General features: G+C 41.5%; 1 protein-coding gene and 1 long non-coding RNA gene across 2 annotated transcripts in view; one reads left to right on the forward strand and one right to left on the reverse strand.

Annotated features, from left to right (window-relative positions):
• Positions 1-17,049, forward strand: part of CLVS1 (clavesin 1) — a 119,568-nt gene that overhangs the window by 36,866 nt on the left and 65,653 nt on the right. The window contains exon 3 of the mRNA XM_034762989.1: positions 14,876-15,050. Within this exon, the coding sequence (XP_034618880.1) occupies positions 14,876-15,050 (175 nt within the window). The remainder of the gene's footprint in view (positions 1-14,875; positions 15,051-17,049) is intronic.
• The window catches only part of LOC117873523, an 87,604-nt gene that overhangs the window by 12,749 nt on the left and 57,806 nt on the right, over positions 1-17,049 (reverse strand). The window contains exon 2 of the long non-coding RNA XR_004644746.1: positions 1,137-1,294. This is a non-coding gene — a long non-coding RNA (uncharacterized LOC117873523). The remainder of the gene's footprint in view (positions 1-1,136; positions 1,295-17,049) is intronic.

A 17,049-nucleotide genomic window follows, 5' to 3' on the forward strand; every position in this document is an offset into this window, starting at 1 on the left:
GGAGCGAACAGGGGGGGTGGACATTAAAAAAGGCACCACCCGCTGTGGCGACTGAACTCACCAGGCGGCGCTCCAGATCTTCGGCGGCACTGAAGGACCTGCCACCGAAATGCCGCTGAAGACCCGGAGCAAGTGAAGGATGTGCCACCGAAGACCCAGAGCGCCGCCTGGTGAGTACAAGCGGCTCAGCAGGTGGCACCTTTTTTTATGCCCCCCCCCCCTTCAGAGTAAAAATTAAAAAGGCGCCACTTGTGTTCAGTGGGGGAGCACCCTGCTCCCCCCCAGCTACGCCTCTGACTGTAGTGGCAGCAGGGGAGAAAGAACCACAGAGAACTGAAGTCAGCACTTATTTGAGAATATTTGTGAATTTAGAAGGTTTTTGTTTGTTTGTTTGTTTGTTTTTGCTCTCTTTGTTTTACTATTTGACCAATTCTACCATCAGGTATGTATCTATTGTAAGAATAATCAATTTGTGCACAAATTGGTTATTAGGCAGTTGTTAGAGATCTTTGTTAGTATTAACAAAACAGTGGGTACAAGACAACCAGAGGTTATAATTTACTTGGCTATTCAAAAGTCTTTGATGAAGTTCCTCACAAGAAGCTTTTCGGGAAAGTTAGCAATGATATGGTGAGAATTAAAAGCTTTAAAACTCCTTAAAAGAGCTGAGGCAAAGTGTAGGAGTCAAAAATGGCCAATTATCAGCAGAGGTTAATAGTAAACTGCCCCAGTAGTAAGATTTTTGTTGTTCATGAAGGTGAAGTTAATAATGAAATGGCAAAATGGGCACTTAACAGAATGTTATAGGTTAGTGAAGATTAGGAAGGAGTGAAAAGAATTCTAGATTTAGCTAATCATACAATGAGCTAGTAGATGATGTTCATTGTAAGTAAGTGCCAAGTTTTATCATATGGGTGTATCTGGTACTCAGGTCCTTTGTCCTTTATACTTGTACACACTGTTGGATTCTGAATTACTTTTACCCTCTCTGGAAAACATCTAGTCATTCTTGACAGGACAATTAAGAAGCATTCTCAAAGCACAGTGATGGTCAGAAAATATAAGATTAAGTTATATTAACTTAACTGGAGAATAAATGGAAAATGTCGTTATGTATGTTGACAGTCTATCCTCACCTTGAATATTGAATTCATTTTTCATCATGTGGTCTAAAAAACATGGGTATGGCATAAAGATAAATGTTCAAAGAAGGGCAATGGATATAATTTGTGGAAGGCAGGAGTGAAGGAGGCGTCCACATCAGAAGAGATTAAAAAGCCCAGAACTCTGTAAACTGGAATGGAAAAAGACAGGAGATTTAAAAGAGGTTATATAGAACAACGTATGGTACAGCGAAGCCTGATTGCTCCTGCTCATGCCTTCCCATAATAATAGAACAAAGGCAGAACCATGTTATAATTAGACAGTACATTTAAAATGTACAGAAGGAAATTGTTTTTTTCTGTAATGAAAAAATAACTTGTGGAACTCACTGATGCAAAAAATTGAAGCAAATAGCTTAATATGATGCAAGAACAGATTATATCACAGTGTTTGAATAAGAAAAGACTATGCAATTACACAGGCTAGGAAAAAACTACAAAACTCATCAATTCTCATGCTTATTATCATTAGTAGTAGTATTACTATAGTGCCCAGAGGCTATGGTGTACTTAGAACATTGCAAGGTGGGTGAAGGGAGATTTAAGCCTGCCTATTGAAGTACCCAGCACTGACCACTGATGGAGAAAGAATATGGGATTGGATGGACCATTTGTCTGTTTCAGCACATCATTTCCTAGATTCCTAAAGAATAAGTTAAATAAATCATAAATACCCTTCCAAAATAACCATCCATGATATTTTAAGTCAACTTTTTTGTTTTTATATAGACAGGTATTCTTTGTCCAGTCCCTTGTACAAAAAAGCTACAGGATTCTATAGTAATAAATCGGAACACTGCAGTAGGTCTGTTGTAACCAGATTGTATTTGTGGCTGTACCTGTAGAATTTGTAAGGGCTGCCACAGCCTCAGGGTGCATTTACATAAGTAAAAACAACATACTGCCCAGGACTGGCACCAACAGTGAAAGACAGACACCCTGTTCCCCACTCCCTTTGAATGTAAGAATTGTGTGTATATCCAACATAGGTTTGGATACTAAATAGCTAAGAAAATAGAGAATATTTTAGTGGCATTTTCCTGTTTAAAAAAAGAAACCAGAGAACATATTGCACTGGAGCTAAATTGTAGCATTTACCCTGAGCAGTAAGGAGCAGTGTGCAGCCACACACCTCTTTGTCATCTGCCAGGGTCTTGATTTTGCAAGGTGCTGAGGACACTGTTCTACCCCCACCCCCAGCAAAGTACTTAGACACACACAACTTTAAGTATTTGAGTTGTCCTGTTGAAATCAAGGGCATTACTCATATGCTTAAAGTTAAGCATGTGCTTTGGTGCTTTGCTGGATCGAGACAGAGTGTTCAGCGTCTTTTCAGATCAAGCCCCAGGAGAGCTCAGGTAAGGATTTTTGGAGCTTCAGAGAGCATAGGGGGAGTACCCACTTTTCACCATCCCTTGGAATGAAGCACCGTGGGATGGTACAGCATATTCTTCTCTTCATGGACTTGTGCAGAGGGAAACCACTTTGCCATCGCCCCACCTCCTGCATGTCCCTCCCCATAATCTTTTGAGGCAATTCCAACTTCCTGAGTTTCACTGTAGGCACAGTTCCTGTGCTCCCCCCACTCCCCCAAGTGCAGAGACTCTAAACATCCTTGGCCCTTGTGTAGAAGGAGAAGGATCCCCCCCCACCCCCCGCATACTCATTCTACGATCAAGGAAAAAACGATCATTTGATGTGTGTCCACATATGAATGAGCATATGTAGGAAGAGATTTGAAACATAGGGTTGAACATAGATCATGTGATGCTTTTTTTCCCCTTTGCTTTTTACTGGTTGCTATGGAGTCCTATTGAAGCAGTAAGTGGTATCAAAAAGCCTCATAAAGGGATAATACAGGTATATAAAAGGACTTCAAACAGAAACCTAATATGGTGAATATTTCTGTACATCTAAGAAGCACTCACTGACAGTTGCGAATTCTGAGAAAAGAAAAGAAAAAAATGACTATGCAATTCTTCTGGGAGTTGGAATATTTCCACTCCACTGGGAAACCTCAAAGAGCCTCAGCTTGCTGGGAGGAAAGAAATATATCCAGAGGAATTCAAATCCAATCAGGAAATGTGGGGGGAAGTAGTCCCCCTTTTAATCATGTTAAACTACATGGTAGTTTTTTGACATGGACAAATATCCTTTAGAGCCTAATCTTAGCTCACCAGACTCTTCTTACTGTTACCCCATACAGATTTGAACCAAGGATTTCACAAAGCTACTTCACTGACCTATTTCATCCCTTTATCCTGGATCTCTGGTTACCTGGAAACAATATTTATATTCTCACACACATGCTGTTACCAGATTTGCCTGCTACTTTAGGGTATGCTCCTTTATTAGGGTTACTTTTCTGGGGGGGGGGGAGGTGTCCTGTAATTCTATCAATGTACTGCTTGGGTCACTTGTGTTTTCATATGGAGCTCTACTTCTCCCTGCTGCAAGTTCCCTCCCAATGGAGCTATCCCGCACGACCTAGGTTCCCCAGGGCTGGGTTCTTCCAGCCCCAGAATCAGATGAACATACACACACATTAACAGAGCACGTCTGAGCAGACCGGGTCAATCAGCACTCCCAAGCTGACCCCTTATATGTCCCTGGACTCAGCAGGCTGCGTCGAACAGCACCTCCAAGCTGTCACCCTCATATGCCACGGGCACCGCACCGGAATAGAGTACACCTGAGCAGGCTGGGTCAAGCAGCACTTCCAAGCTGCCACCCTCCTATGCCCCAGGTTCAGCACATCCCTATCCCCACTTTCACATTACAATTGTTCTGGTAGTAACCACTTGATGAACACACCCCACAGGATTTTGTGGCACTGCAGGGATCTTTAGCTTAGGTATGAGGAGTGTTGCTGCAGAGCGAATGGGGAAGCCAAAAAACACCCAGGAGGAGAGGGGGGCGGGGGGGGGGGGGAGAGAGGGAGGAAAGCAACCAGCTTAACCATGAAAGTTATTTATTGCCAGGTAATAACCATAGGGGAGCCAAACAAACAAAACAGTTACAGTATTAAATCTAACTTAAATTTGATTATAAAAGTCAGGTTTAGAAAACTATAACTGATCACACAAGTCAGGGTCAGAAGGCTATATCTAGAAAGAGAGAGTGAGAGCTAGGTTCTCATCACTCTGTGAAGCTTGAATTGAGCGGGGGTCCCAGGTGGTGGTAGTAGCTGAGGGTCCAGAGTGCTGGAGACAGGCAAAGCCCCCAGCACGATCAGTCAGGAGAAGATGAAATCTCAATGGAACTGATGCAGATTTTGGATCCAGGCATCAGAACAATTACTTGAGCATGGGTAGGGGTTTTTGTAGGGAAAGAACAATGGTTCAAGGGAGAACACTAGATTTGTTTATAGGTAAACAGATGGCTCAAGGGAGTATACCAAAGTTGTTTTGTTCAGGCCCGACAATAGGAACTGGTCATTCCTGACTATGGGTGGTGTTCCTTGGAGGGAGCTCACAATGCAATTAGGGAGCGTCACTATTTTGGATACCAATAAACGATTTATTACTAGAATTGGTCTGATAACTACTGAGCTGGTGTGGGTTCATCATCTGGAGCAGAGATCCCCCATCATGCAGTGCTTCTGCTTTTCTGGTCCCAGAGTTCAGTGCAGTTCTTGCCTTGGAATCTCTGTTCTCCATTCTGTATGCTAATGGAGATGCCTCCATGTCCCATCTTCGATGCAAATGAGTCTTGGGGAGTTGCCTTAATCCTGTCACCCTTGTCCCATGGGTTTAGGCGTGTCTCCCATGGCCTTTTCATTGCTTTTTGTAAGTTTTTTTTCTGATTGGTTTTGGTTCAAGCAGAGGCTGGGTTGGGGGGGGGGTAAGGTCTTTCATGAGTCAGACAGGCTGGGTACTGCACCCTGGTTCCCCAAGAACACAGAGCTGATAGATAACAATGCTGTATAGAAAAATTAATTGAGTTCCAGTAACAAAACAATTAGAAATGTCTGTCTGGAAATGATGTACAATAATTGCCTTATCTAACTAAAGTTGATGTTAAGGAAGAGTAAATTGGAGTTAACACTAATTTAATGCTGCTTCTGGTTCTGTAGAGATATGAGCAAATTCTGATTTACTGTGATGGGCAAAATGAATCTGATCCTCATCAAAATCTTGTATTGCAGTAAGCTAATTCTCTGTTTTGAATGTGCTACTAAATTGCTCACATTTTTCAGGAGATGAGAAAAAATGACTTTAACTTAACTTATTGGATTCTTTCAAGAAAATAACTAGGGCTGATTAATATATTTGTGGGAATAATCTTAGTCATTAATTTATCCCCTTTCCTCTGTTTGTGAATCACAGACAAATGTAACAATTTCTGAGTATATATGTAATTCATAATTTTGCTGGATAGTTTGGACAAAAAATTTTCAGTGTATGAGTTGGCTGTGAAGTTTCCTATTTGAGTATTCACTACTTTTGGAGAGTGCTTCGTCATCCAAATCACAATGTGCTTTTTTTCTGCTTCCTGATTGAAACCTTTTAAACAGGAAAATGATGACCAATCACAACCAACCATCACATTTTGAAGATCAAATACTGAAACATATTTCTAGAGAACTGTTATAAATTATAATAAATGATAATGATTGTTATTACCATAGTTCCCAGTGGCTCCAATCAGTTTGGGCTGAATGTGGTTCAAACATAGGAACAGACGGTCTCTGCCCAAAGAGCTTAAATTTGAAGGCTCTGATCCTGCAGGCACAATGTGTGAACTGACTGCTGTATCCACGCAGAGCTCAATTGATGTCAATGAGGCATTGCATGAGTGCATCAGTCCCCAATTTGCAGGTTTTGAGTCAAACAGCCTAACAAACAAAATAGAGCGATGAGAATAGTAATCCCCACTGGTCATCTGTTCAGCAGAGATCACTGAAAGTCACATGAAGTTTAACAATTTGCACAAACGACCAAGCCCTTTCTAATAATAAATAAATTCAAGTAAATTGGGCCCCTCTCATTGACACTCCATGAACAGCAAAGGGAACTACAAATAAAACAATAATAAATAATAATGCCTGGCTCTTCTACTGCACTTTTCATCAGTTGATCACGAGAGCTTTATAAACAAGGTGCACAATGATGACCAAGACTCTTTCCTGAGTGGTACAACCCATTCCTGTGGCTGAGCAGATCAAAATAGAGCTGCCCACATTAGCTTGCATAAATCAGTATTAAGTTTCACCTACCATTCTGCGGCTCATTCACGTCACTTTCTTGGGTCCCTCTGGAGTTCCCTTCATAGTTTCTTTAGATCTGATTAACCTACATCACTTTGGGGAACTGTTAAAATTTGCCACATTGCTCTTCACCTCCTTTTTCACTTTTTAAAGGAAGTATATTACACATCCACAGTCCTAGTAGGAATCCTTTTAGTATTGTACTGTCAACCTTTCCTAAACTGAAAATTGGTCATTTATACTCGGTGGTGGTAATGTTTTAGTTGTTGTTTTGTCTCTTAGCTTGTTTCTAATCCATGACAAAACTTTATTTCTTATTCCATGCTACTTTGACTCTTTAATAACTTATTGTGAGAAACTCTGTAATAACCTTATCAGAAGTTCAAATACATTTAATTTGATTCTAGTTTAACCACTATTTTGTTGAGATGACTTACGTATTCTAGTACCTTGGGGAAATAAACTTTTCCTTTACAGAAGCTGTTGTCCCCATTATATCATGTTTACCTAGCAATTTTATAACCCTCTAATTATTATTTAAATAAGTCTATATGGTGCTGAACTGAAGCTCAGTGATCTATGAGTCTATGATATCTACAGGTTTCAGAGTGGTAGCCGTGTTAGTCTGTATCAGCAAAAAGAACGAGGAGTACTTATGGCACCTTAGAGACTAACAAATTTATCTGAGCATAAGCTTTCGTGGGCTAAAACCCACTTCGTCGGATGCATGCCGTGGAAAATACAGTAGGAAGATATATATACACACAGAGGACATGAAAAAAATGGGTATTGCCATACTAACTATAACGAGAGTAATATTTAAGGTGGGCTATTATCAGCAGGAGAAAAAAAACTTTTTCCAACTCTGCAGTTTCTCGTTGGAGTCTGTTTTTGAAGTTTTTTTGTTGGAGTATTGTGACTTTGAGGTCTGTAATTGAGTGACCAGGGAGGTTGAAGTGTTCTCCAACTGGTTTTTGAATGTTATAATTCTTGACATCTGATTTGTGTCCATTTATTCTTTTGCGTAGACACTATCTGGTTTGGCCAATGTACATGGCAGAGGGGCATTGCTGGCACATGATGACACATATCACATTGGTAGATGTGCAGGTGAATGAACCTATGATAGTGTGGCTGATGTGATTAGGCCCTATTATGGTGTCCCCTGAATAGATATGTGGACAGAGTTGGCAACGGGCTTTGTTGCCAGGATAAGTTCCTGGGTTAGTGTTTTTGTTGTGTGGTGTGTGGTTACTGGTGAATATTTGCTTCAGGTTGGGGGGCTGTCTGTAAGTGAGGACTGGCCTGTCTCCCAAGATCGAGAGAGTGAGGGATCGTCCTTCAGGATAGGTTGTAGATCCTTGATGGTGCTCTGGAGCAGGATAGGTTGTAGATCCTTGATGATGCTCTGGAGAGGTTTTAGTTGGGGGCTGAAGGTGACGGCTAGTGGCATTCTGTTACTTTCTTTGTTGGGCCTGTCCTGTAGTAGGTGACTTCTGGATACTCTTCTGGCTCTGTCAATCTGTTTCTTCACTTCAGCAGATGGGTATTGTAGTTGTAAGAATGCTTGATAGAGATCTTGTAGGTGTTTGTCTCTGTCTGAGGGGTTGGAGCAAATGCGGTGTATCTTAGAGCTTGGCTGTAGACAATGGATCGTGTGGTATGGTCTGGATGACAGCTGGAGGCAGGTAGGTAAGTATAGGGGTCAGTAGGCTTCCAGTATAGGGTGGTGTTTATATGACCATTGCTTATTAGCACTGTAGTGTCCAGGAATTGGATCTCTTGTGTGGACTGGTCCAGGCTGAGGTCGATGGTGGAATGGAAATTGAAATCATGGTGGAATTCCTCAAGGGCTTCTTTTCCATGGGTCCAGATGATGAAGATGTCATCAGTGTAGTGCAAGTAGAGTAGGGGCGTTAGGGGACAAGAGCTGAGGAAGCCTTGTTCTAAGTCAGCCATAAAAATGTTGGCACATTGTGGGGCCATGTGGGTACATGCTACAGCATTTGCTATCCTTCAGTCCTGTGGTATAGCAGCAGATTTGAATGAGAATTTGCATATTTCTGTTAGGAGTTGTATCACTTCATCCTTAATGGCAGTGATGAAGCAAAACACTTAAGCACATGCTCAACTTTATACATGTGAGTAGTCCCACTGAAATCAGGTTACGTCCCATTGAAGTCACCAAGACTATTCACGTGGTTAAATCTAAGTATGCTTAAGTATTTTGCAGATTGGGTCCGTGATCTCAAAACGCCTGGGTGATACCATTTCTCAGAAATATATGTTTCTTTCAGCACCTTAATCTCCAACAGTACCTCATCTTTATCAGTTGAAAATTGTAGGTATCTCCTCAACATCCTTGGTGGTGATGACTGAAGCAAATAAATCATTTAGCTTTTCTGCAATGTCTTTATGCCTTTTAATTGTTCCCTTTGTACCCGATACTCCACTCAGCCAATTAATTCTCTCACAAGTGGCTTACTCCTGCTATAATTAAGTAATTTCTTATTTACTTTTTATAAATTTGACTAATTTTGATTAATCTGTCTTCGCAATCCCTTGTTCCTTACTACTATCTTCCATTCGACTAACTCCCCATTTTCTTAAGGATACTTGTTTGGCTTGAAGACTTCTTTTATGGTACCTTGCTATTCAATCAAACTGTTTGTTGTTTCCTTCCTTCCTGGCTTTTGTTGTTGAGTAGCATGTGCATATCTCTGGTAACTCATTAGTGGCAGGCTGAAGTAGGCTCCATGCTGAGGTCACACAGTGGTATTGTAGTTCCCTTTCTTGACACAGCCAATTTATATCACTTTTTGTAAGTGTGTCAAGCTGGTGTGTGCGTGTGGGGGGGGGGGCGGGGATGGAAAATTGAGCCAAGTAACAAAAGTGGTGGAGTCCCAGAAAATTCTTGAGAGTTAATGTATGGAAAATAATTTGGATGCAAATCAGTGAAATAGCTGAGTGCTTCGCATGAAAGCCACAAGATTAGGAAGCTGAGGGCTTCAACCTCAAATGGGATTCAGCATGATTTCCATAGAGATTCTGCATACATTGACTGGCATGCTAGCAAAGAATCCACCTAGAGGATCAGTGTGCTGCATTCATGCCTAGTTGTACCTCACCCAATAAAAGAAACAGCATTAGCATTCAATTTTATGTGTCATGTCCTAGAATATGCAAATTTGTAGACAGTGTGTGACAGTATGCAGGAAAATACTAGATTAGTTAATCCTCCCACACTCACAAAATCAGGTGTTCAACTCTCCCACAAGTAACCTTTATTAAAATCAATGGGAAATGCAGGTGATCAGTAGCTCTGTTAATCTGGTCATTTAGTTACGTGCCTAAATACTGATTTCGGTACCCATGATGTAGATTTGGGCCCAATCATAACAAACATTTCAGTATGATTTAGAATTTAACTAAAACATATTCATGCTTTGTGCAAGCAGTTCTCATCCATCCCTAAAATGACTCCACCCTGTCTTCTTTTAAGGTGTCAAGGGTGGCCGCACCAGGAACATCCCTATGAATGTTCTGTAAAACAGGGCCGGCTCCAGCTTTTTGCCACCCCAAGCAGCGAAGAGGGGGAAAAAAAAAAGCCGCGATCGACAGCTGCTCTACTGCGCTGCTTCATTCTTCGGCGGCAATTCAGCAGCCGGTCTGAGGGACCCGCCGCCGAATTGCCGCCGAAGACTCAGCCGTGCTGCCCTCTTCCATGGGCTGCCCCAAGCACCAGCTTCCTGCGCTGGTGCCTGGAGCCAGCCCTGCTGTAAAGGAAGCTTTCCTGGCTAGAACTAGGAGACCAATCCATTTCTGCACCCTGTGTAGCCCTATTTGTTGCTTCCTACAGTGATGAGCATTAAATCTGTTTTTAAAATGGCATATGTTAGATTAAATTCAGCCAGGGATTATTCCATTTCCCCCTCCTCCCCCCGCCCCCGGACATAATCCAGGGTACAGAGTTGCCACTGGCAGAGAATCCACCTGAAATGATTGTGCAAGGGGCCTGCAAACCCCTTTCTGTTTTGATACCTACAACAACCCAGGACAGCCCCAAAAAGAGACAGCACAGTGTGAGGAGGCATGGCCAGTATATCATGATTATATTTTCCAATTCAGTGCCCTCTACTAGAAAACTGCTACTAGTATTCATGGAGGCCTGAGCACAAGCTAAAGCAACCCTCCCATATGTGACAAGAATGCCAGTGGGGTGTGAATTGAGGGCACAGAGTCTGAAGGAGAAATTACTTTTCCTTTATTGGAAGTTCATGGTTGTCTGAAATGTTTATTGGTTAAATCCTACTAGAGGTGTTGTATTAATTTAGATGGAATATATGGGCCAAAAGTATTCACATAACTGAGTCACTTGGTCTGGCCATTAAACAGTTTCAAATGAGGTTCATTTGAAATGTAAAGTATTAAATACAGCTTTCATTTTAACAGCTTCCCTTGTTCCCTTTAGCTGGGGAGAGTTTTTAGAAGGAAAAACCTTCTTGTTTGGCAGTCTCTTAGATGGTATTAAAATGGTAATAGCTGTCCTTTGTGGGGAAAAGAGAAGAAATTAGCTGAGATGGGCTGGAGCTCTCATTGTTGCTGTTGTTGTTAAAGTCCAATCCCATTCCCAAGAAGACAAAACAAGGCAAACACAGACACAAAGGGGAAAGAAAATAACATCAAAGAGAAAAAAATGCAGTTTCTGTATCTGGTGCTGACTCTCACCTGCTACCTCGCTGCTGGAAAAACACAGGCACAGCACAGTCTTATCAGCCACTTGATCTGGCAAACTTGTACCAGCATTGGGCTGTTTAGGGCATTTATTTTAGCTGCCTCTTTTTGGTCACAGGCCTGCAGTAGTGTTGCAAAATATGCAGTCTTGGCCAACTAGGCCAGACTCTTATCAGACAGAAGGGAAAGGGAGAAGAGTAGGATAGGATAAATGAGGTGAAGAAGGAAAAGGATACAGGGGTGGCAGGGGGGAGAAATGGAGTCCCACATTCTACGTGGTGTTCAGGATTCAGCCAATGCCAATAGAGATGGTGGCATCATCTGGCCCAGTCTGGTCAGGACATTTTTCAGGATTAGGATGATGAAGGCTGGGGTGATGGTGGCAACCATGATGATGAAGCTCACTCCAGCAGTCAGGTTTTTTTCTAAAGTCTCTTTCTTTAAGGACCTCCAAAGGGAGTGATGAGTGGAATAGCCCGTCCTCTCATTATTTTGTGCACCAATTAGGCCTAGTTGCTGACATTCCAATTTTTGTTTACTGATTTCTGATTCCACACTTTTCTTACCAGCATGATCTTAACACAGTCCTTGAGTTATATCAATAGGCTTTTTTATTTGGACTAATTCAGTCTGTTTCCCTTTCATACCTTTTCCCATCAACATGTGTTATTATAGGTTATTGTCACCTTTTATAACCTGTCACTCACTTTTTACAGTTGAGCTCACAATTAGGGTAAATCTGAGGCTCACAACAGAGTCTGACGAGTGGACCTGGCCACCGATTTTGGCTGTGGCTTCAAAGAATGGTAAGGGAGGAAATGCTATATGTACATTTGGTGCTTCTTTGACAACGGGATCCTTAAAATTAATAGAATAAATATTCAGCTGAGACACAGATTAATTTACTGTTGTGCTGCAGCCTTCCACTCCTGAGGAAAGCACTGTCTTTAGTTTGACTTTCCAACTCAGATTTTTTGGTACTATTTGGTTAGGTTCCCAGTAGTCCCCTTGTTGTTGCTAGGGTGCTGATAATACCCAATGCCAAGAAAGCTAAACGCTCTTTCATCCCAAACCGAAGTTATCACTGATCTCAGTGACATCTGCAAGCTCTGTGATTATCATATGTTGCTTTGGTGATTATACTTTGAAGGGTATTTTTACTATGTTATGAAGCGGGAACAAAGACGCACACAAAATAAACTGATTCTTCAGGATATTAGAGAGACAAGGTGGGTGAGGTAATATATTTATTTACCAAATTCTGTTGGTGAGAAATAGAAGCTTACGAGATTACTCAGAGCTCTTATTCAGTTTAGGGCTACAACACCACACAATACAACAGTCTTCAGGATATAGTTTCTTCAAAGCATAAATTGTAAACTTTTAGATCAAAATTTGTCAAGAGGCGCGAGCAAAACTAAGGGCTGAATTCAGTCCTGACAAATCAGTGGAGTTACCCTTCGTTTTATGTAGGAAAGGCAAAACCCGCTTTAAGACTATGCTTTCCATTTTTTGTTTTGTTTAATAAAATAGAAACAATATACCTTCAATGTAAAATGACTCATTAAAGATTAAAGAAAACAGCAAAACAGAACAGAACTAGATTTTCCATGAGAGAGCACAGTGTCTCTCCCCCCGTCACAGGCAATATTAACTTTGAAAACAAAATGGCAGCCATCTTTCCACATGGTCAGAGCTCTTTGAAATTAAAAAATACAGTGCAAAGATAACAAAGGCTATTGTACCAGTACATTACATCACAGGCGCCAATTCTGTGGGTGCTCAAGGGCTGGAGCACCCACAGAAAAAAATTAGCGGGTGCTTAGCACCCTCTAGCAGCCAGTTCCCCCACGCCCCTCCCAGTGCCCCCCGTCCCCCAGCAGCCCCTCCGATCAACTCCTCCAGATTGCTCCTAGCACTTCCAGCACACTGGCGGCCCCGCCGATCAACTCTGCCCCTCCCTCCCAATCAGCTGTTTCATGGTGTGCAGGAGGCTCTGGAAGGAATGGGGAGGAGCGGGGATGGGTCACACTCGGGGAGGGGGTGGAACTGGGTGGGAAGAGGTTGGGTGGGAAGAGGTGGGGACTTGGGAGAAGGGATGGGGTGGGGCCTAGGGCAAAACGGCGGGGTTGAGCACCCCCCAGGCCCGGAGGAAGCCAGCGCCTCTGCATTACATAATCATTTCCATAAAGACTAAACTATATTTTTTTTGGAGAGACTCATGCTCATTGTTTACCAAAGAAACTTTCCCAGTCCAGAATTACATGTTAAGAAAAATGTACAGTGTTTCCTTCTCTCTCTCTGTTTATCTCTCCCTTCTTCATAACTACAGATGTTAGTAATTATTATCTGTGAGATGACAGAGCCCCTGCAGTCAGCCAACTGCTAATTAATACAGAGTTCCTATTTTGATCTGTGGTCGTTATTTTCCATTTTATGCTTGAACCATATAAGCTGGGCAATGGCTAAAATGTGTTATACAAAAAAATGAACCCTTCCCTCCTTTTCAAATAGCCTCTTATTTATCGCTATGTAATTTATGCATGTGTTGTACAGACATGCCTGTCTGTTTCTAGTTTTCCTCTTTATAATGCAGACAAATTGTTGGTGGAATGAATCGAAGGTGCAGGAATTCAATAGGATGGCTAGCTCAAGCAAATTTTCTTAATAAAGCTAAACCTTGTTCTATGCACTACTTATTTCACCCACCTGACTGCTATTGTCTCAGGTTTATAACAGGGTTTTCTCTCTCTTTTTTAAATAAATATAATCTGTGGTTTCAGGTTTCACAGGGGTAGCCATGTTAGTCTGTATCAGCAAAAACTATGTGGAATCCTAGCGGCACCTTAGAGACTAACAAATTTATCTGGGCATAAACTTTTGTGGGCTATGACCCACTTCATCAGATGTGGGTTTTTTTTAAACCTGTGGTTTGACACCAGTTTATTGCTTCTTACTCCAGAAATGTTCACATTCTAATGGGCTTTCCTTACTCAAAGATTTTAGCACTGATATCTATACTTTTGAGTTACTGTGCTGTTTCTATACCTTGGAGCATGCCAATGTATGGCCAGGACAGTGCTGGCTAGGAAAGAATATATACTAGGGGCCAAATCCTCAGCTAGTGTACACCTGGTACTCCCTAAATTATAGGCTATGTTTCTGTTTCCGAAGTGAATGATTATAGCTCATAGAATATTTTCTTCCAGTGAGAATGCTGATTTGCATCAGGTGAAGATCTGTCCATAGGTCTTTGATTGATCAGGGTCTGTGAGTGTGAATTTATCACATTTAGTTTCTAGTTGTTACCGGATTCATTATTGTAAAAAAGGAACAGAACAGCAAACAATTAATGAAAGAGAACACTTGAATTTTGTGAAGCACAGGAAAATCTGCCTGATGCATGTCTGTCTCATTAGCTCTGTGGGCTTGCTAGTTGTCATAGTTAATGCAGAGTGTTTTAAACTGATAGCCTAAAGCGCTTTCATTTACTATAGACAAATATTTTTCCAATGCAGCTGAGCTAAAATCTATTATAAGGGATGCCACAAAATGCCAAGAGATTTAACTCAGGATCTATTTTATCCATCAGTGAACAGATGTTATCAAATCAAGGAATACCTTGGTGATGCTTTTTAAATATCTGTCTTTTCTAAAGAACTTCACCCAAATAAATATTTGTTTCCTTGTACATGAAAAATCCCTGGCATATCTGCATTTCCTGTGGTCTGAAGATAATTACAACCCTTTATGTTTGCTTTGGCCTTAGGAACTCCTTCACAGATATTCTACGGGCTATTCTGTTGTCCTTGGAAGTTCTCATTGAAGATCAAGAGCTTCAGATAAATGGCTTCATTTTAATTATAGACTGGAGCAATTTCTCCTTCAAGCAAGCCTCCAAGCTAACACCTTCCATCCTCAAACTGGCCATTGAAGGGTTACAGGTATGTGGAATGTGAGATGCATGCATGTATTCAGTTAGCTAGGTTTTGTCATTGTAGTCAGGATAATATTTCTCAGAAAGCAAAGGGGAGAAAAATCAATAAAAAATTTCAATAAGAACAATGATTTGAGTATCATCCAGTTGTAGCCTAGCCCTAGTTTCAGATGTTCATTTTTGATTATCTATTGCTTTAATTTAAACCCTAAATCGTCATTGCCTCAGGCAAGTATTACTTACTGTAGCAATTAGAATAATGTTTAGAGATTTGAGATTTAATCCATCTGAGAGTTCCTGGGGATTAAAATACAGCAACATCTGCCTTATGAAGCATGTCGTACATGTGCGGGTGCATATGTATGTGCAGGGTGGTGAAGGGAAGGGAGTAGTTGTGATTATCAGGAGATGGAAATATACTACCGAATCATACTTTCAAATATATTTGGGTTTGGGGTGTAATGGGAAAGAGGGAGGAAAGACTCCCTGAGGGAATCAATGTACTGCCATTCAGATTTCCCTAATTTCCTGCAGAAGCTCTCCAAGCATGATAATACACCAGACATTAAATTATGTTACGGTCCAGTTCAAAGGAGGTACGTGCATCTGACACATGTAAGCAAGTAGGAACAAGGTAAAACTACATGAAAACCAGATCTGTATACAATGGGTCCACAGCATGCTTTAAAAGAGCTGTTATAAAGAGGATTGTGATCAACTGTTCTCCAAGCTCACTGAAGGTAGGACAAGAAGTAATCAGCAATCTGCAGCAAGGTTAAATATTAGGAATTTATTTTTTAACTATAATGGTAGTTAAGCTGTGGAATAGGGAAATGGTGGAATCCCTGCCATTGGACGTTTTTAAGAAGAGGTTGGATAAACATCTGTCAGGGATGGTCTAGGACGGTCCTACCTCAGTGCAAGGGGCTGGATTTGATGACTTCATGAGGTCCTCTATCTGGCTCATTGGCCTAACACCCTTACTTGGATACTTCAAGAAACCACTCCAGGGTTCTGTCTACTTGATGTCTCTGTAATAAAGTCCATATGAACTTCCCTCACTGGGGATATATTACATTCAGACTGCCGGCAGCTTAGGTATCCTCTCAGGACCTTTCACAGGCTTCTTCCTAAAGCTCCTCCCAGGACCTTTGACTGGAGAGACCCAAAGTTCCAACCCTTTTACCAATCTCTCCCTCAAAAAAGTGAGCCACACCCTTCTCTTTCCCAGCCTGCCTCATTATGGAGACTCAGTACAAGTCTAACTCCCCGCCAATCTCCCTTAAATTCAGTAAGGAGAGCTGTCCTTGTCCGCTTTCCCAGCATGCTTTACTGAGAGGTCTACAATTTTCATGTGCCTTGGAAATTGCAACCTCTTCTCTTCCCTCCAGAATGCCTTTGTTCTGGGTAGAAACTAGGAACAGGCCAGTGCTGGATCCAGAACCTGTCTTAAAGGGCCATCATGCCCCATTACAGTCCCCTAGGTCACCTTGTTTGTTTCTGTTCCTGGATAGAATGAACATAACTCTTAGAATCAGGTTTCTGGTGAGAATTTTAATAGAAAAGGCATTTAAAATAAGATTTCTGCGAATATTTTACAATATTAGCAAGAAATTAGATGTTTCTGTGAACAGTTTAGGTACTTACATGGCTCCCACTTAGCATCTCCCTCCCAAGTATTTATGTAGCTATCCTCACAACACCTTCTGTGTTATGGGGAATTAGTATATCCACAATTTTACAGATGGCAAACTAAAGCAAAGAGAGATTAAGAGATTTGCCCAAAATTACATAGGATTGAACCCAGATTGCCCGAGTCCTAGTCTAGTGCTTTAACCCACAGCTTTTTATTACAGGTTCTGAGGCTGCCTTATTTTCTGATCAGAGGGGTAGCTGTGTTAGTCTGAATCTGTAAAAAGCAACAGAGGGTCCTGTGGCACCTTTGAGACTAACAGAAGTACTGGGAGCATAAGCTTTCGTGGGTAAGAATCTCACTTCTTCAGATG

The sequence above is a fragment of the Trachemys scripta genome, chromosome 2, assembly GCF_013100865.1.
Source record: "Trachemys scripta elegans isolate TJP31775 chromosome 2, CAS_Tse_1.0, whole genome shotgun sequence".
Lineage (NCBI taxonomy): Eukaryota > Metazoa > Chordata > Testudines > Emydidae > Trachemys > Trachemys scripta.